This window comes from Chlorocebus sabaeus, chromosome 16, assembly GCF_047675955.1.
Source record: "Chlorocebus sabaeus isolate Y175 chromosome 16, mChlSab1.0.hap1, whole genome shotgun sequence".
Lineage (NCBI taxonomy): Eukaryota > Metazoa > Chordata > Mammalia > Primates > Cercopithecidae > Chlorocebus > Chlorocebus sabaeus.
The window spans coordinates 52,547,825-52,567,045 of NC_132919.1; the positions used below are offsets into that span (position 1 = coordinate 52,547,825).

Sequence of the window (19,221 nt, forward strand, 5' to 3'; positions counted from 1 at the left end):
TGAGATTACACGAGCCAGCACGCCTGGTGGCAATCCATTTTTAAATGAATGAAAAGGAGAAGAAAGGAAGGTAAATTTTCCATATGGGTATATCTGTCACCAGACACACCAGGCTTCCTGACTGATCTGCAATGTGCGGAGTTAAGAGACTGTGGAAACACCCCAGCTGCTCCTAAATTTAAGACTGTGCCGCTTTGGAGGGGGAGAAAGCTCGCTGGGAGATGAATTAGCTTTGGAGAAGAAACCACTCTGTTGGCTGCTCCCTGTGGGTAAGTTGTGGGCTCCAAATGACAGGCTGGGACACTCGCCTGTTCCTGGCAAAAGCTCCGCCCGCTGTTCCCGGCAAAAGGGGTCTGGTGGAGTTTGCTGCTGTCTCTCTCCAGGAGGTTAAGCTCCAGTCGTTCCTCCTAAGCTGGCTGTTCTGGGTCTGCAGTCAGGTTGCTGTTCAGAGGATGTTTAGGAGGGTAAAAGTGGGCCTGCCTGCAGGCTGGCAGGCAAAACAAGGGCCCAGGACCCACTTCCCCACCCCACTCCTTTACCTTGTGGGAGAGACTAATGGAGCTGAGATGGGAAAGGCAGATGACACACGTAGTGATCAGACCACACTCCGGCTTGTGCATTCCCAAGGCTTCCTTTCTAGTTCATGCAGGGCCGGCCTACAAGTCAGGTCCCACTCCAGCTCCGAGACAATGGAGGCCCCCAAAACCAATCTCATTTGGGTACTGAGATGCAGTTACCAGCCGAGTGAGGTGGCTCACGCCTGTAATCCCAGCACTTTGGGAGTCCGAGGCAGGCAGATCAGCTGAGGTCGAGTTCGAGATCAGCCTGGCCAATATGGTGAAACCCCGTCTTTACTAAAAATACAACAATGAGCCGGGTGTGGTGGTGCGCACCTGTAATCCCAGCTCCTCAGGAGGCTGAGGCAGGAGAATTGCTTGAACCCCAAAGGTGGAGGTTGCAGTGAGCCGAGATGGCACCACTGCACTTCAGCCTGGGTGACAGAGCGAGACTCCGTCTCAAAAAAAAAAAAAAAAAAAAAAAAAAAAAAAAAAAAAAAAGAACAACAACAACAGAAAACCAGTGACCCTTGGGGGAGTTCTGGAGAAAGATCAGGGCAGAAATAAGTCCTGTCCCTGGTCCTGTAAGAGCAGCTGGAAGCCACGCGAGAGCCCCATGACATTCGTTCAAGCCCCTCTTTCAGTCCTGGCATGGAAATCGCGACTGGAATCTGCTTCTAAGCTTCCCACCACATGACCCTGCTGGAGGGGACCGCTCCATCTTTCAATACCCTCGTTATTCCCTGCAGCTGAGGAAGTCGGAGACGGAACGCACATTTTAGTACAAGTGGTTTATTTCTCTTCCAGGTGAGGCCGCACATATATAAGCAAAGGTTCGCCCGCCTGGTTCCTTCAGGAAGTCCCCGAGGAATCTGTTTAGTTTCCATGCATTAAAAACAACCCTCTAGTTGCCAATAATGAAACTTTAAGAAGCAACACTTTGACGTCGCAGAGTTCCTCTCTGCATGTGACGCGGACATACAAAGTGAGTTTATGGCATACAGTATGCATGGGTTAATGCAGGTGAGACAGGGAGTCCCGGCTGCCCTGTGGCCCCATTCCGTTGTGGAGGCTTCGCTGGGAGCTGAGAACACCCTGCTGTCCGTGTTGTGATGACAGGTGGTTCTTCCAAAACAGAAACACCAAGTCACCCCACGCCCCTGCTTCAGTGTGCGAGGCCGTGGGGCTCTGGTGTTGTGAACTCCAGGTTGGCAGGAGGTTGGAAGCACCAAAGACCCCAACTCTGGTCCCTCAACAGGCAGGACTGGGGGACATTATTCCCTCCTGGCCAATAAGCTCCTGTGGCCTGGCAGGCCAGGGGCCCAGGACACTGGGTGGGGACAGGTGGCAGGGGGAGTGAGGCAAGGCAGAGGCCTATCCTCCCATAAAGACACAGTTGTATCACTTTGCTAAAACCTTTTCTGGCAAACTTACTTGGAGACAACAAGGAGGGGACAGCTGCTGTGGGCATTTGGCGAGTGCCCTAGAACAGGGAACTCTGACTTTCCCTCTTGGCTTTTTTCTCCTCTTAAAGATCCTCCCTCCGTGGGTGAGGTGAACCCAGTGAACCCAGATCCCCATCAAACAGCAGCTTGGGCAGTATGTCTCACTGATCCTTATTTAAGAATCGGCTCCTTCCCCTCTCCTCCAGATCTGTAGAACTGGCCAGTGCCAGCAAAATCTGCAAAAGTAGTGACCTAACCAGGGTGAAGAATGAGCTGCAAATCTATGGTAAAAACTGGATGTGCTAGGAGTTTCAATTCTTTGGATAATCAACATGTTTAAAACACTGGAGAAAAGAAAGACTTAGTCGTTTCAAAGTGTCTGTTCATACCTGAGACCGCGCCTGTCTGCAGCTAACATATCTGCAGCATTGATTCTGGAATAGAGGTGAGGCAATGGAGCTTAGGGAGATAGGCAGAATGTGGCAGGCTTTCACCTCTGTTCCCACCGGGGTCCACCAGGCTGGGATCCCCCAGCCCCGGAGCCACCAGCCCCCCACTGCAGAGCTCTCCTGATGCCTCCCCTCTGTGGCCCAGGAAGAGCATGTTTGGCCCTGGGAACTCTGATTTGGGCTGTTCTGGTGTCATCAAGGGTGTGACCTTCTTAAAGAGCATCTCCTCATCAGCCCTTCTCATGTGACCTGCAGGGAACGGAGGACAAGGTGACTCCGACAGGGGTCGTCTGGGCTCTTGGCCAGGCTGACAAGAGGCAGAGTCATGGTTGTGGGACCAGAGAGAACACACAGCGCCTGACCTGGCCCCCTCCTCACTGCCACTCCCCTCCTGGCGAGGGCGAGGCATAGGGGTGAGCAGGGCCAGGCAGCCGGCTCAGGGATGGTACCTCTGAGGCAGCCAAGCACCTGGGGGCATTTCTGGTGTGGAGAGCAGGGCGGAAGAGAGAGGCTGGCCCACGTGGTGAGTCTTCTGCCCCCCTGGGGCTTTGGTCGGGAATCCCAGCTGCTCCTCTGCCACAGCAGGAGGCCTCTCGGGCTCCAGATGCCTTTGGTTTCTATTAAAGAAACGCAGCTTGTATTTGTACTAATTAAAAACCAAAATGGAAAAAGGAGGCAGGAACCCCCGAAAGTCTGTTAGGCTGGAAACTGATTCCCATAGTGCCTCAGGTGCTCATCCGCCACAGACAGGTAGGTGGCTCTCATGCTGGGAGAATACTGCCGAGAGAGAAGAGAGGGGATGGTCAGAGCTGGCTCAGCACCGACAAAGGTGCCAGGGACTTCTCAGAGTGGAACTGGGTTGGGTGTCTTAGGGAATGAGGGAAACCCGGCCGTGCCGGGCCATCATCTGGCTCTCAGCCTCAGATAAAAAATACACACACAGACCAGCTGTCCTCCAATGTCCACTCCGCCCCAGCACCCATCCTGTCCCCTCACACTGAGGGCAGCATCAGGGTCCACCAACTCAGGGAGGAGCAGTCAGCAGCCAGCAGGCTGGGGGGCAGAGCCCCAGAGACTCAGAGAAGCAGGTTCAAATCCCAGTTGTGCATCTTACCCCCTGACCTTGGCTTAGGTTCTCCAGCCTTTTCTAACCTCAGTTTCCCTACCTGCAAAATGGACATAAGAGCACCTAGCTCTTACATTGAAAGGGTGAAATTATGAGGCCGGGCACGGTGGCTCACGCCTGTAATCCCAGTACTTTGGGAGGCCGAGGCAGGCAGATCACGAGGTCAGGAGATCAAGACCATCCTGGCTAACACGGTGAAACCCTGTCTCCACTAAAAATACAAAAAATTAGCTGGGCATGGTGGCGGGCGCCTGTAGTCCCAGCTACTTGGAAGGCTGAGGCAGGAGAATGGCGTGAACCTGGGAGGCGGAGTTTGCAGTGAGCCAAGATTGCGCCACTGCACTCCAGCCTGGGCTATAGAGTGAGACTCTGTCTCCAAAAAAAAAAGAAAGGGTGAAATGATATGGAGCAGGGAAGAGCCTTAACACAGCTGCTCTCAAACCGGGCTGCTCGCCAGAAACACCTGGGAAGCCTAAAAACATCCTGATGCCCAGGCCACACCCGCTAGTATACAGATATGTATATTTTTGTTGATGCAAAATGCACATAACGGTGGTGACTCATACCTGTAATCCCAGCACTTTAGAAGACAGAGGCAGGAGGATCGTTTGAGCCCAGGAGTTCGAGACCAGCTTGGGCAACATGGCAAAATCCTGTCTCTATCAAAAATACAAAAAATGAGCTGGACACGGTGGCATGCACCTGTAGTCCCAACCACTCAGGAGGCTGAGGCAGGAGGAGAAGGTACTGGAGCCCAGGAGGTGGAGGTTGCAGCAAGCTAAGATCACACCACTGCACTTCATCCCGGGCAACGGAGCGAGACCCTGTCTCTTAAAAAAAAACAACCACCATGCACATAACATAAAACTAAGCATTTTAAAGAGCTATCAGTGTTTTTAGAGCTCTTTAGGCAACTCCAGTGTGCATTCAAGTTGGAGAGCAGTGACCCAGTACAGAGTAGGTGCTCGACAGACCTTAGTTACTCGTCCTTGGCAGTGGAGAGGGCCTTTCACTCTATACCCTGTACACAGGCTACCCGGGGATCTTGTCCACAGGACCTGAGATTCTGTACTTCTAACAAGCTTCCAGAAGCTGCCACTCTCCTGATACAGGGAAGTTTCAGGGGTTCAGGCCATTCACATCAGAGAGAATGAAATGCTTCCACTTGGGCTGGGGTCAGGAAGGAGGCAGCATGAGGCTCTTCGACCCAGTGGGTCTCAACCAGGGATGTTTTTGCCACCCAGGGGCATTAGGCAATGTCTGGAGACATTCTGGTTGTCACAACTGGGTACTGGGGTGCCACTGGCATGTAGCAAGTAGAGGCCAGGGATGCTGCTAGACATCCTACAATGCACAGGAACCATCCACCGAGAATGACCCTGCCCATCAATAGCACTGAGGTTGTAGAAGCCCGCCTCAGAGCAGTGGTTCTCCAAGCACGATTTCCAGGGCAGCAGCATCAGCTTTACCTAGGAATAAGTCAGACACGCACATCTCCGGCCAGGCGCGGTGGCTCACGCCTATAATCCCAGCACTTTGGGAGGCGGAGGCAGGTGGATCACCTGAAGTCAGGAGTTCGAGACCAGCCATGCCAACATGGTGAAACCCTGTCTCTACTAAAAATACAAAAAAATCAGTGGGGGCCTGTAATCTCAGCTACTCGGGAGGTTGAGGCAGGAGAACCGCTTGATCTTGGGGGGAGGTTGCAGTGAGTTGAGATCATGCCACTGCACTCCAGCCTGGGCAACAAGAGCGAAACTCAGTCTCAAAAAAGCAAAAAAAGGCACATCTCCAGGCTCTAACTCAGATTTTCTGAATCAGAAACAGGGTGGGTCCCTCAGGCGATTCTGATGCATATGCAAGTATGAGACCCTCCTTCTTTTTTATTTTCTTTGAGACAGAAACTCACTCTGTCACCCAGGCTGGAGTGCTGTGTTGCACTCTTGGCTCACTACAACCTCTGCTTCCTGGGTTCAAGTGATTCTCCTGCCTCAGCCTCCCGAGTAGGTGGGATTACAGGCACCCATCACCACGCCCAGCTAATTTTGTATTTTTAGTAGAGATGGGGTTTCACCACGTTGACCAGGCTGGTCTCGAGCTCCTGGCCTCAAGTGATCCACCTGCCTTGACCTCCCAAAGTGCTGGGATTACAGGCATGAGCCACTGTGCTGGCCAAGACCCTCCTTCTTAAAGCAGTATTTCCCAACTTGAATGATAATAAGTTCGCTAAACTTAGAATCTCCCAGGCTCTTTCCCCAAGATATTCTGTTTCTATAAATCTGAAGAGAAGTCTGAATGTCAGTATTTTTAACTGCCCTGGGTCAGTTTTGTTCACTCAATTTTAATTGCCCTGTGTCATTTTTGTTCATCAAGTCCAGGAAACAGTGCCTAAAAGGATAGATTATTCCTTGAAGGCAGAGCTGGGCAAAGAAACATTTCCAGCAAGGGACAGGCTGTATATCCTGATCACCAGGGGTGACATCACCCACCCAGTGAGATCCCCGGACTGTCCCAGAGAGGGCGCTCAGCAGAAGGAGGAGTTTATCCACTTCTCGAACTTGCTCAATCCTAAGGAGTGTTTAGAGCAGGCACCCCGGGGAGGGTGGGGCGCAGCCAGCTGTGCTCTCTTTACTGGGGCAGACACCCATATCCTCCATGCTGTGGGGTTCCTTGGTCTGCAGCATCATTAGATGTCTCTCTAGGTCCCTTACCAGGCATGGAGGTGGAAGGGTCTTCCCAGGGCAGGCTGAGCTAGGTGGGACTGCACAGTCAACTTGGTCAAAGCAATAAGTGTTTCTGGGCAGGTCTTAAATCTAGGGAGGAAGGGTTTTCTGTCCTTGAGCCTTGCAAATAAGGTCAGTTGCTGATTATCTCTGCTAACGGCAGGACGAGTGGCCTGGATCTTTCAAACAGAAGGTAATCCGAAAATCATTTTTATTTGGCATCACAATGCATAGAGTAATTCTTTTTTCACAGCAGATTCCCCCTAATTACGTTGTGCTTAGATTAATATTAAAGCCAATCTGCATTCCTGGGGCCATAGCAGCTGGTAGTTGGAAAAAGGAACCCGGGAGGCTTCTGATTAGTAAGAGAAGCTAGGCTGGGATTTAAAAGGTGCTGACTTCTAGGCGGGGCATGGTGGCTCATGCCTGTAACCCCAGCACTTTGGGAGGCCGAGGCAGGTGGATCATTTGAGGCCAGGAGTTTGAGACTAGCCTGGTCAGCATGGCGAAATCCCATCTCTACTAAAAATGCAAAGATTAGCCGGGCGTGGTGGCACATGCCTGCAGTCCCAGGTACTTGGGAGGCTGAGGCATGAGAATTGCTTGAACCCAGGAGGTGGAGGATGCAATGAGCTGAGATTGCGCCACTGTACTCCAGCCTAGGTGACAGAGTGATACTCTGTATAAAAAAAATAAGAATAAATAATAAATGGTGCTGACTTTGAATACAGGTTCAACCAGCCCACTTCCGAGGACTCCAGGAAGAACAACAACCTGAGGCTGGGGCTTGTGTTGGTAAAGCTGCGGGGACAGCAGGTGAGGTGCTCCAGGCAAAAGCACCAAGGTGGTGGCAGAGGAGTGAATGACAGGGGGATTGGTTTCAGCAGGCTTGCTAGTGAGTTGAGGCCAGGGACGCTGCTAAACATCCCACATGCAGAGGACAGGCCCCAAAACCTATGGACATTTGGGGCTGCACCAGGCTTTGTGGTGGGGGCTCCACCCACTAATGTCAATAGCATCCAGTCTCCTTCCCCAGCCTCCAAGTGTGGTAATGAAAATGCCTCCAGACATTGCCAAATGTCCTTGGGGGGAAAACTGCCCCTGAGTGAGCCCCTGCTCTACACTGTGGCTCAAATGCCAACTATTAAATAGAACTTTCTGGAATTCCCTAGAGCAGCAGCAAAGACAGCTGCTTCTTTCTGGTCCCAAAGTACCTTGTAGCACTTTCTACAGGCAGCCTTCTTGTGTGCCCCTTCTATAGACTGGAACTTCCTGAAGACAGGGACTGGGTCCCACTTGCTCTTTTCTTGGGTCTGATGGTATGATTTTCACCAAGCGCCATGACTAGGAAGCTGACTCCCTGGGTGCCTGTGCGTGCACTTCCTGGGTCCTCAGGGCCCAGGTCTATCATGCTGGTCCCAGGTACTCGGGCTCCAGTGCTTCTGCTTTCCTGTTGGATGTTCCCTTCCAAACTACCTGGGTGGGGGCAGTGAAATGCCTCGCCCGGCCAAATGATGGGAGACGCCTGGCTCCAGAACCCTTCTGCCCACCCCGTGGCAGACTTCTGGCCTTTGATTCCCCTTGTCCTTTCTTTTTTTTTTTTTTTTTTTTTTTTTGAGACAGAGTCTCACTCTGTCACCCAGGCTGGAGTGCAGTGGCCGGATCTCAGCTCACTGCAAGCTCCGCCTCCCGGGTTTACGCCATTCTCCTGCCTCAGCCTCCCAAGTAGCTGGGACTACAGGCGCCCGCCACCTTGCCCGGCTATTTTTTCATATTTTTTTTATTAGAGACGGGGTTTCACCGTGTTAGCCAGGATGGTCTCGATCTCCTGACCTCGTGATCCACCCGTCTCAGCCTCCCAAAGTGCTGGGATTACAGGCTTGAGCCACCGCGCCCGGCTCCCTTGTCCTTTCTTATAAATGCCACAGCTCTGGCCGGGTGCAGTGGCTCACGCCTGTAATCCCAGCACTTTGGGAGGCCAAGGAGGGTGAATCACCTGAGGTCAGGAGTTCGAGACCAGCCTGGTGAAACCCTGTCTCTGCTAAAAATACAAAAATTAGCCAGGTGTGGTGGTGCATGCCTGTATATCCCAGCTAGTAGGGAGGCTGAGGCAAGAGAATCACTTGAACCCGGGAGGTGTTGTAGTGAGCTGAGATCACACCACTGCACTCCACCCTGGGCAGAAGAGTAAGACTCCGTCTCATAAAAAGTAAAAAAATAAAATTAAATTAATAAATGCCACAGCTCTGTGGAGGTGGGGTGGAAGAAAAGCACAAATAATAGCTCCTTGTCCTACGGCACTCACTGGATGCTTCACACGTACGCTCTGATAACAATCAATTTCCCCAATGCACACACCACTGAGAAGGAACGTGCTAGTATTCCCATACCCATTCTATAGATGGGGAAACTGAGGCACAGAGCAGCAAAGTGCTTGTCCAAAGTCACAGAGGCCACAAGCGACAAGCTGGGATGTGAACCCAGGCATTTGGCACTGGGGTCTGTGTCCCTGAACTTCGGTGGTCACTTCCCTGTCTGTTTGCAGCTCTTTGTCTCAGCCAGTATTTCTGAGTCCTTTGGATACTTCTCTGGGATGAGACAGCACGGTCTTTGCTTCTCAACCTCCCACCCTGAGCTACTCCCCTGAGGCTGCATCTCAGGTACCCTAGCTGGAGGTGGTGGGGTGGACAAGAGGCACAGACCCCACTCGAGCACAGTCCTAGGGACATGCGGAGCTGAGACGGATTGAGGAAGGCTGTGTTCGGGTTCAGCCCTCCCAGACCCGCCACCACAGCCCACCCACCCTCCAGCCCAAGAAAGACCAAGGATTAAGGTAAACAGAAATCTACAAAGAAAAACACTTCCTTAATTTTCTCTGGTGCACAAAGGGAATGAGGCCCCCTCTCTTCTTGCATTATTTCCTTTAGAAAACGTATCATTGTAAATAATTTCTGTCTTTTGAGATGTCTGCAAACCTTCTTAAAGGCTGAATATGGCCCTTGCCAGTGTTACAATCCAGGGATGGTTTCTCACGGTCTGGGAGCCATCTCTTGGAAGTACAAACATCAGGAAGACAGCACCTCATCTCCTTCTCAGTGACGGTTCACTTAGGGGCCTTAGGGGCCTGGCTCCAAGTTGTAACTATCTGATTGTTACGGAAATAGGAGTTTTATTTTTCCTCTGGATAAAGGCAATTAGTTGGCCGGTTGTGGTGGCTCATGCCTGTAATCCCAGCACTTTGAGACGTCGAGGCGGGCGGATCACCTGAGGTCAGAAGTTCAAGACCAGCCTGGCCAACATGGTGAAACCCCATCTCTACTAAAAATACAAAAATTAGCCAGGCGTTGCGGCGCGCACCTGTAATCCCACCTACTTGGGAGGCTGAGGCAGGATAATTGCTTGAAACCTGGGTTGCAGCAAGTCAATATTGTGCTACTGCACTCCAGCCTTGGCAACAGAGTGAGATTCCATCTCAAAATAAATAAATAAAATAAATAAATAAAGGCAATTACTTAACCAGGACAGCCACCCCAAACAGCAAGTGGATTAAGGTGGACTACTGTGACAAACAGTGCCGTCAAGTCCTCTTGCTGGATGACAGGTATGCAGTGGGCTGTGTCTTATTCCTGCCTGGTTAGGGGAAGGAGTGAGATTTCTTGCGTCTTTGCAATCTCCGTAGCGGACTGCCTGGGATACCCGCGACGGTCTGGTTTAGAGCGTATTCAATTACACAACTGTTTCATTCTTTTCTGCCTTTGTGGACAGGATTCACTGGGTTGGCGGGAGGTTTTGTCTTTACATATTACCCCAACACGGAAGGGGCAGAGCCCCAATTACCGTAGGCGGAGGGGAGGCTCTCCCGATGAGCGGCACGTTCTCGTAGCGTGGGTTCCTACCAAAGAGCATGGCTTGGTTCCTGCGGGGATGAGAGGAGAGCTCAGGAGGGGGTGGTGTGGGAGTGGAGGTATGTGCGGATTTCTACAGGAGGGTCCCATGGGTGAGCACATGGGAGGCAGGGGATGGACCCGAACCACAGCTAGAGTGGAGGAGGTGCGGTGGGCAGATATGGAGAAGAGCACCTTGGGAAGCCTGGGGACAAGTGGCTGATGGGCAACGAAGGCTGAGAGCAGCATGGCCTGGAGAAATGCAGCTTCTCGGGCCTGGGACCTGTCCCATCAGCTTGTGGCAGAGGCTGCTGACATCAGTGGGTTCTTCCCCCAGCACATGTGGGTGTGAGGGGTGACCAGATGCTCCCGGGGGGCCTTCCCTCCAGGCACCCTGTGGCTATAGTGGGGACCACGGGTGGCCTTGGATGCCTTCCTCCCCCCACCTGGTTCCATAGACCCCACCCAACACGCTGTCCAGGCAGTGCTACCCAGCCTGGGTGTGTGAGCAGGCCGTACATGTACTCGGAGACAGGCGCGTTGGAGATGGTCTGAGCAGGGGGCTGCAGGCTGGTCTGACTGCCCAGGCCACTGCTGTAGCTGCAGAAGCTGTGAAGCTGCCCCCTCGGGGGATTGTGGGCCGCCATGCGCCAGGCTTGGGGGTTAAAGGGGTCATCATCATCAATGTCGTCGTAGTCTCTGTTTCTAGAACAATGGGTAGAAGATGGCCAGCTGTGAAGGGTGAAGGAGGCTCCGAGGCAGCCAGGTCCTGTCCTGCTTCCCTGCCTTTCCTGTCAGGACTCTGGCCGTGTGTGTCTCCTTGAGACTCCTTTAAAACACGGTCCCTGGCCTGCCTCCTGCAGATCACTCTGACCCATTCCCAGCTTCACGGCCGGCTCTTCCAGGCTCCCCACCATGCTGACCGTGCGCATGTGGGTCCTCCCTACCCTGTGTCCTCTTGCCTAATCTGCTCATGAGGTGCCTATACGCCTTCTGTCCCTTCCCATCTCCTCAAGAGGACTGCAGGCTCCCTGAAAACAGTGACCCCATGTATCCTTCTTGGTATTCCCGGGGCACCCCTCCCAGCACCGGGAACTCTCCTTATTCCAGATCGCAAAGTCCTGGTGAGAAGAGAGGAGAAGGGAGGCCAGGCTGTGGCCTGAGGGCTGTCACCACCCTGGGCCCCAGCTCCTGCTCTGGGCCCCACCGAACTCCTTTGAAGGGTCTGTCTGAACTCTTGGGGAAGCTTCTGTAGAAGCCAGCCAGCCTGTTGGGCTGAATGTCCAGGCCCTCTGCTGCCCTCCTCAGTCCTGAGTTATCAGCTAAATCGTAGAGCAGAGGCCCCTGTCTGCTGCTCTCCCAGGAGTCCCCCAGGCCGTGGGAGGCTCCCCTCCTTACTAGGCAGCCCACCTGGTAGTGAAGTGCTTCCAGGCCCTTGGCCCCGCACAGATCATGGTGGAGAAGGCGAGGGCGGCCAGGAAGGAGAAGAGGCCAAGGTACAGCAAGCCCTGGAGGCCGTCATAGCAGGTGCCAGCAAGGGCGTCCAAATAGTCCTGGAGGAAGAGGAGGGACATGCAGCTAGTGAAGGAGCAGGGGCAAAGCCTGGGGGCCAGGCTCTCCTCTGGAAGCCCCTCTCCCCTGAGACTGGACCCGGGGTCTCCTGGCTGCTCCCCATCCTGAGCACCTTGTAGCACCATTAAGGATCCACGCTCTGGGCCGGGCGCGGTGGCTCAAGCCTGTAATCCCAGCACTTTGGGAGGCCGAGACGGGCGGATCACGAGGTCAAGAGATCGAGACCATCCTGGTTAACACGGTGAAACCCCGTCTCTACTAAAAAATACAAAAAACTAGCCGGGCAAGGTGGCGGGCACCTGTAGTCCCAGCTACTCGGGAGGCTGAGGCCGGAGAATGGCGTGAACCCGGGAGGCGGAGCTTGCAGTGAGCTGAGATCGGGCCACTGCACTCCAGCCTGGGCGACAGAGCTACACTCCGCCTCAAAAAAAAAAAAAAAAAAAAAAAAAAGGATCCACGCTCTGGAGCCTAACACAATGGGGCTTCTTGGGTTCATTCTGCAAACATTTGCTGAGCACCTACTGTACGCTAGGCACGAAGAAGCTGGCTCCGAACAGGGCAGATGAGGTCGCAGGGTGGGGAACCAGAGACGGTGGCCCTGAAGCTGAGGCCAGGATAGCAAGAAGCAGCACACTTTGAGAAGAGGGGGCCAAGGGGACAGGCTTGGCCTGTTCAGGAAAGAGAGAGAACACAGGCCAGCAGGAGATGGGGTTGGAGGGGCCAGGTCATGCTGGGCCTTGCAGCGCAGGAGAGGCTTGACTTCTATAAGGGGTCAGAAAGACATCGGAGCGTGTGGGAATGGAAGGGATGTGATCCAATCTAGTTTGCAAAAGGACTGCTCTGGCAGAATGTGTGAAAGCTCATGGGTGGTGAGGGGGCAAGAGAAAGTGGGAGGAGGCCACTGTCTGCTGGAGGAGCAGGACTGGGTCATGGTGGAAGCCGTGGAGAGAAAGAGAAATGGACGGATTCAGGGTACAGCTGAGAGGAGAGCTGCCAAGACTTGCTGGGGATCAGTGTAGAAGGGGAAGGAGAGAGGAGACAGGCGTGACTGCCATGTTCTTAGCTCTGACGTCAGACGACCAGGATCAAAACCCAAGCCCCTGATGTGCCAAGTCAGGACTCTTCAGTAGGCCACTTTACACACACACACACCACACACACACACCACACGCACCCCCCACATACACACACACACGCACACATGCACACACACACGCACACATGCGCACACACACCACACACATGCACACACCACACCCCCCCACATTCATACAGGCACATGCACACACACGTGCACCACACACACGTGCATACCACACATGTGCACACACACGCACATACCACACACACATTTGTGCACACACAACCGCAGACACATACCACACACATGCACACAGACATACACATCACACAAGTGCACACACATGCACGTGCGCACACAGATATAGCTATATCGATGCATCTATCCGTACACACACGTGCGTGCACACACACACACACGTGCATGCACACACACATGCGCGCACACACATAGGTATATCTATGCGTCTATCCATACACACACGCGCGTGCACACACACACGCATGTGCGCACACACATAGATATATCGGTGCGTCTATCCATACACACACACACACGCACACACAGACACACACACGCACTTGCGCACACACATAGCTATATCTATGCATCTATCCATACACACACGCACACACACACACGTGCGCACACACATCTATGCGTCTATCCATACACACACACGTGTGCAAAAACACACGTGCACACACACATAGCTATATCTATGCATCTATCCATATACACACACACGCATGCCAATTTCCTAGGAAATAACATGTGTCTCACAATATAACTGTGAGAACTGGATGACATACTGGATATAAAATGCACAGAACAGGGCCAAGCATGGAGCTGACAGCTATGATGATGACAAAGACCGTCTGCACTAAATCCACCTGGGTTGTGAAAGCTGTCGCCATACACTGGCTCACTGCTTGGGGGTGGGAGGTGCTCATGTGCTCGCCATGTGTTCCCTGCATCATTGTGTCAGTCTGATATTCCAAGTTCCTGGAAGGAAGACTCTAGCAGTGGGATTGGGACATCCATTTGCAACCCAGGGAGATAGATGTGTTGACCAAATGGCCAGGAGTCTGGACAACGGGGAATAGCCTCCCTCGTATTGGTCAGGGTCTCCCAGTGGCCCAGAGCCAACCGGATACAACCCTCCCATCCCTGACCCTTGGTCCCTTGTACTGAGTCTCCCTGTCTCAGCCCTTGGAGAAAGGCCAGGCACCCCCTCCCTTCCCACTGTCTGGCTTCAGCTCCATTCCTGGGCCTGAAGGGGGCCCAGGCCACCACTCTCCTCAGCCTCTACCGGCTTTTCTCTGGAAGGTGTGGCCTGCTGGATGCCCTCACACTCTCCATGTGCCCCCAGGGCCCCTGTGCACCTTGTGGAGCCCTCGGCAGTCCACCATGGCGGTGAGTTGGTGAAGGCTGGACTCCGAGGAGTTCAGCAGGAGCTGGATTGCAAGCAGGTCTTCCTGAAGCAGGAAGAGAGACAGAGACACCGAGGGGCTGTGGAGGAGAGCTGGTGGAGAAAACCACCACAGCAGCTGTGCTCAGGGGCCTCTGGAGCCAAGGGTGGGAGCCAGGTCACGGGGGTGGGAGCGCAGAGAGCCAGCAGCAAGCTGTGCACAGCCTGGCCCTGGGGCTGGGGTAGGGGAAAGGGCTGTCAGGGTTCATCTGGGGCTCCCCTCTTCCTGCACAGCTGCCTTACCTCTGCGGTGGAGAAGAGGGGCACGGCAAACTGCAGCAGCCCCGCGACCTGGATCTGCATGGTGGTGAGCGCGCGCTGGAAGGTGGTCAGGGTCTGGGCCAGGAGAGACACAGCCCCACCGTGAGGTTCCATCTCCCAGGAGCCCCACAGCGGCCAAGGGGCCTATGCTCCTGCCCCTCCCACCTGGCTGCAGCTGCACAGGCCTTCCACTTGCAGGAAGTCTCCCCCTGCTCCTCTGGCTTCTTGAAAGCTACACAGTCTTCTCCCTGCTTGCAGCTCAGATGTGGTCTTTGGACCAGCAGCCCTGGCCTCACCTGGGAGCTTGTGAGACGTACAGAATCTCGGCCCCACCCCAGAGCTGCTGCACAGCATCTACATGGAACCAGCTCCCCACTGAGCTGCACACACATTAACTACCAATCTAGAACCCATGACCAAAAGCAAGCTCCCCCCACCGCCCCCACAGAAGCAGCTAAGGAGAGGACCACGGTGAGGCAAGGAAGGTCCTGCCACCTCCGCCATCCTGGTCAGCAGTGGGGCTTAGGGTCAAGGGGGAGTGGCTGTGGGCAGGGTGCGGGCAGGCCTCGGGGGGCCGTACCTGCTGGAAGGGGCTGCTTCCACTCTGGCTGCAGTACAGGTAGTAGCGAGTCACCTCTGCAGGGCAACAGCGTGGCGTTAGGCAGCTCACAAATGACCAGATGAGATCCCTATCATCCTTGGTGGCCAAGCCAGACCTCCCTCCCCGTCCCTGAGCTCCCAAGGGAGGCAGTTTCTAGGAAATGGCCTAGAGCAAGAGCTGGACTTGAAGTTCAGGGTTGAGGAGGGGTTGGATGGCTGCAGGGCTGAAAGAGGTAAGCAGGGGCACACAGTCTGGCCACCCATGCATCCACAGCAGCGGCCTAAGAGTGCGTTACCTGTGCTGATCTGGCCCTCTGTGATGTTCAGGATGAAGGTGTCAGGAGCCACACAGAAGTCACTGGTGGCCTGAGTGAGGGAGAGAGGGACGGGGTGGAGGAAAGTCAGACACCAGGACATCGGGGTCCTGGGAGGAGCCAGGAGCCCATCACCCCAGCCCCTTCAGCTCCCTCCCAGGTGGCAAAGGACAGAGTCTGGAGCCAGCCTCCTGGGTTCAAACCTGGCTCTGCCCCTTCCTAGCACTGTTACCTTGGACAAGTTACTTATTCTTCCTGTGCCCCGGTTGCCTCATCTATGACATGGAGATGATAATGCTATTCACCCACTGCATGTAAAGTGCTCAGAAAAGTGACTGGGGTGGAGAGCATGCTGTTACTCTTATTCCCAAATGCCTCTTCTGGGACAGACCCTTGGGGGCCACCATCCTGGGCCCTAGGGCAGCTGCAGGCTGTGTGTGGGAGTTCATTACACCATGGCCTCATCTGCTCATGTCTGTTTTACATTTTGTCTTGCTGTGATCAAGTCCTATAGGGATGGGTGGACAATCTATGAAGGCTCCCCCGAACTTTTTCTAAAGAACGAGGTTGGTGCTGAAGCATCTGTGTGCCTTGGGGGCAGGTCCTCACTTGCCAAGACACGGGGTGGGAAGGGCATGGAGCTGAGAGGCGGCTGCCACTTACGAGCTGGAGGGCCTGGCCCCACAGCACGGCCTGGCTAGGTGATTGCTAAGGCCCATGCAGCAGGGTGGGAGCAGACACAGGCCCCAGGAGAGGCGTCAGCAAGTACATGGCCTCTAAGCCAGGCGCACCCCAGATCTGGCCTGAGGTGCTCTGGGGACTGGAAAAACGGGGGGCCTCTGCCTTCTAGAGTAGCCAGGAAGAGCTCAAGTCCTCTGGCCTGTTCCTAGGGGCGTCCCCCTCCTCTGGCGCATGCTCCCTGGGCAGGGGACCCCTCTGAGTGCCCTGCTTTGCCGGTGGCCCTGTCCTCCTTCAGGAACCACTGCCTCAGGGGTCACAATAGAGCATCACTCACTAACTTGTTAAGTTGATAGACATTTATGGAGTACTTCCTCGGTGCCGTGCAGGGTTCTAGCAACTACAGGTTAGTGCATCACAGCACTTATGGTCTAGGAAATGTGTGTATAGCGAGGGTGGGGAATAACATGCCCCTCTAGATACAGAGCTTCCTGAGAGCCCCATGTGCGCGCGCACACACACACACACACACACGCACGCAGGCATGCACTTAAGACCCTGGGAGAAATGCTTTATACACAAACCACTAGCATTCATAATACATCAACCTGGCCTATTATTACCTATCAGAGCTGTGGCGCCAGCAGGCCTGGTGGTGTGCCCCCGCCCCCTGGCTGGAGTGGCAGAGAGTGCAGCCAGGCCCAAGTGGAGGATGGGGAAGCCTTGGGAAAATAAAGAGCGAGGCCACCATCTCAGTTTGGGTCACCCCTGAGAAGTTTGGGAACCAAGAAAGGAGAGGGACAGAGGCCCCAGTCCAAGGCTCCACAGTGACGTGGTCCTCCTGCCTCCCTCCTCCCCCTCCCAGGCCAGGCCTGCTCTTCACACCCCCTGGCCACCCTGGAGCCTCCATCTCCTGGGATAGGTGCATAGGATGGTTTGGGGTGTGGGACTCAGCGAGGAGTCAACTCTCCTATTAATGAAGACAAACACCTGTGTGCATGTGCATGTACGTGTGTGATGCATATGCACTTGTGTGTATATGTGTTGATATGGTTTGGCTGTGTCCCTACCCAAATCTCATCTTGAATCCCCATGTGTTATGGGAGGGACTAGGTGGGAAGTAACTGAGTCATGGGGGCAAGTCTTTCTCACGCTCTTCTTGTGATAATGAGTAAGTCTCACAAGACCTGATTTTTTTTTTTTTTTTTTTTTTTGAGACAGAGTCGCGCTCTGTTGCCCAGGCTGGAGTGCAGTGGCATGATCTCAGCTCGCTGCAACCTCCGCCTCCTGGGTTCAAGCAATCCTCCTGCCTCAGTCTCCCGAGTAGCTGAGATTATAGGCATGCACCACTATGCCTGGCTAATTTTGTATTTTTACTAGAGATGGGGTTCTGGCATGTTGGTCAGGCTGGTTGTGAACTCCCAACCTCAGGTGATCCACCCGCCTCAGCCTCCCAAAGTGCTGGGATTACAGGTGTGAGCCACCGCACCTGGCACATCTGATGGTTTTAAAAATGGGAGTTTCCCTGCATAAGGCCTCTTTGCCCGCTGCTATCCATGTAGGACGTGACTTGCTCCTCCTTGCCTTCCACCATGATTATGAGGCTTCCCCAGCCATGTGGAACTGTGAGTCCAATTAAACCTCTTTCTTTTGTAAATTGCCCGGTCTTGGGTATGTCTTTATCAGCAGCGTGAAAATGGACTAATACACGTGTGCATTACTCATGCCATGGTGATGGGGATGGCAGAAGAGGGGACAGGAAGGAGGGCACTGAGCACAGTTGGGGCAGGTGGGAGAGGCTGCCTATTAACCAGCCCAGGCGATGGCTAAGTCTGCAGGCAGCTCCTAAGAATGGAGGTGTGGGCCTCAATGGGCGCCCCATGACCCTAGCATGATGATGATGAATGCACAGGAAGCCAGTGGTGGCCACTGTTTATTGGACATGTTCTGTGTGCCTCCCAGGATTAACCCACTCATCTTTCCCTAGCAACAGCCCTTTCAGGTAAGTCCTGTTATTCTCCGTGTTCACCTAGGAGGAAACTGAGGCACAGAGAACTTCAGGAACCTTCCTGGGTTTCCACTGCTGGGAAGGGTTGAAGGGGGGATGTGAGCCCAGACAGAGTGGCTGCAGAGGCCACACTCCCACTCTCTGACTCAGGGGCAGGCCTGGCTGCCCCTTGGCTGGAGGAATTCCCTGGAGCACTCTGTCCCCGGGCTCGGTGGCCAAAGCACTTGTGACAGCCCTTGCCTCCCTCCCTCACAGCTGAACCCACTTCCTCCCCCTTCCTTCTTCCAGGGCTTCCCAGCCTCTCTGCCTGCTCCAGTCCCTCACCCTAGACACCTCCTGACTCGCAGTGCTGACCACAAGGGGTAGCCCCAGGGCCTGGAAGCTCAGAGCTCGGCTGCTCAAGTCCTGCCGGCCCTCCTCTCCCGCCTCACCCGGAGCAGATCTCCAGGGCAGCCCTCTGTCCTCATGGAGTCCTTTCTAGGGACATAGAGGGGTGGGGTGGGGGGCGGAGAGGGGAGGGTTTGTCAGTCCTCTGGCCCCATGGCTGTCAAAACAGGCCTCAGAGAGCAGGGTGGCATTGGGAGGCCACACAAAAGCTCTCCACAATAACCCCGGGACAGCCGGCCACCCTCCCCGCCCTCCTGGCTCCTCCTCACCCGGCTTCCTATTAAAATGCAGCAGCATCTCCAGCCCGTCAAAAGCCCATTCAGCTCCACCGCCTGCTCCCCCTCTCACACACAAGGGCCTGACTAGAGGAATTAGGGAAATGGCCTTTCTCCCCAGCTCCCTGCATTCCAGGGCGCCCAGCTGGGAGATTAAATGGCCTCTGGTTTTTGTGAACACTGAAGCCTGGTGAGAGGGAGGAGCCCCCACTGGGAGGGGTGGCCACCACAGGGCAGCTCACAGCAGCAAGCTGGAAGCCACTGCTGCCTCCAGAAGGCAGAGGCTGCCCAGAAAGCGGGATGGGGCCCTGGAGGAGCTCGCCGTGCGCTCCCTGTGGCTTCCCTGTGCGTGCCCCTGGCCCCAGAGGAGAGGCTGCAGGCCAGGCAGCA

The 19,221-nt window shown here is 54.5% G+C and overlaps 1 protein-coding gene across 5 annotated transcripts in view; it reads right to left on the bottom strand.

The window, feature by feature from the left end:
- Positions 1–1,329: 1,329 nt before the first annotated feature.
- Positions 1,330–19,221, bottom strand: part of TTYH2 (tweety family member 2) — a 48,727-nt gene continuing 30,835 nt past the window's right edge. For 2 of the 5 annotated variants that reach the window (XM_037993475.2, XM_073005071.1), the window contains exons 7-14: positions 15,466–15,535; positions 15,150–15,205; positions 14,552–14,644; positions 14,223–14,315; positions 11,595–11,737; positions 10,704–10,889; positions 10,138–10,216; positions 1,330–3,068 (exon numbers count right to left, since the gene is read on the bottom strand). In XM_037993475.2, coding sequence (XP_037849403.1) covers positions 2,826–3,068; positions 10,138–10,216; positions 10,704–10,889; positions 11,595–11,737; positions 14,223–14,315; positions 14,552–14,644; positions 15,150–15,205; positions 15,466–15,535 — 963 coding nt within the window. In that variant the 3' untranslated portion in view covers positions 1,330–2,825. Of the gene's footprint in view, positions 3,229–10,137; positions 10,217–10,703; positions 10,890–11,594; positions 11,738–14,222; positions 14,316–14,551; positions 14,645–15,149; positions 15,206–15,465; positions 15,536–19,221 lie in introns of all 5 variants that reach the window. The other 3 variants (XM_008011899.3, XM_037993476.2, XM_073005070.1) reach the window with 3 other exon arrangements.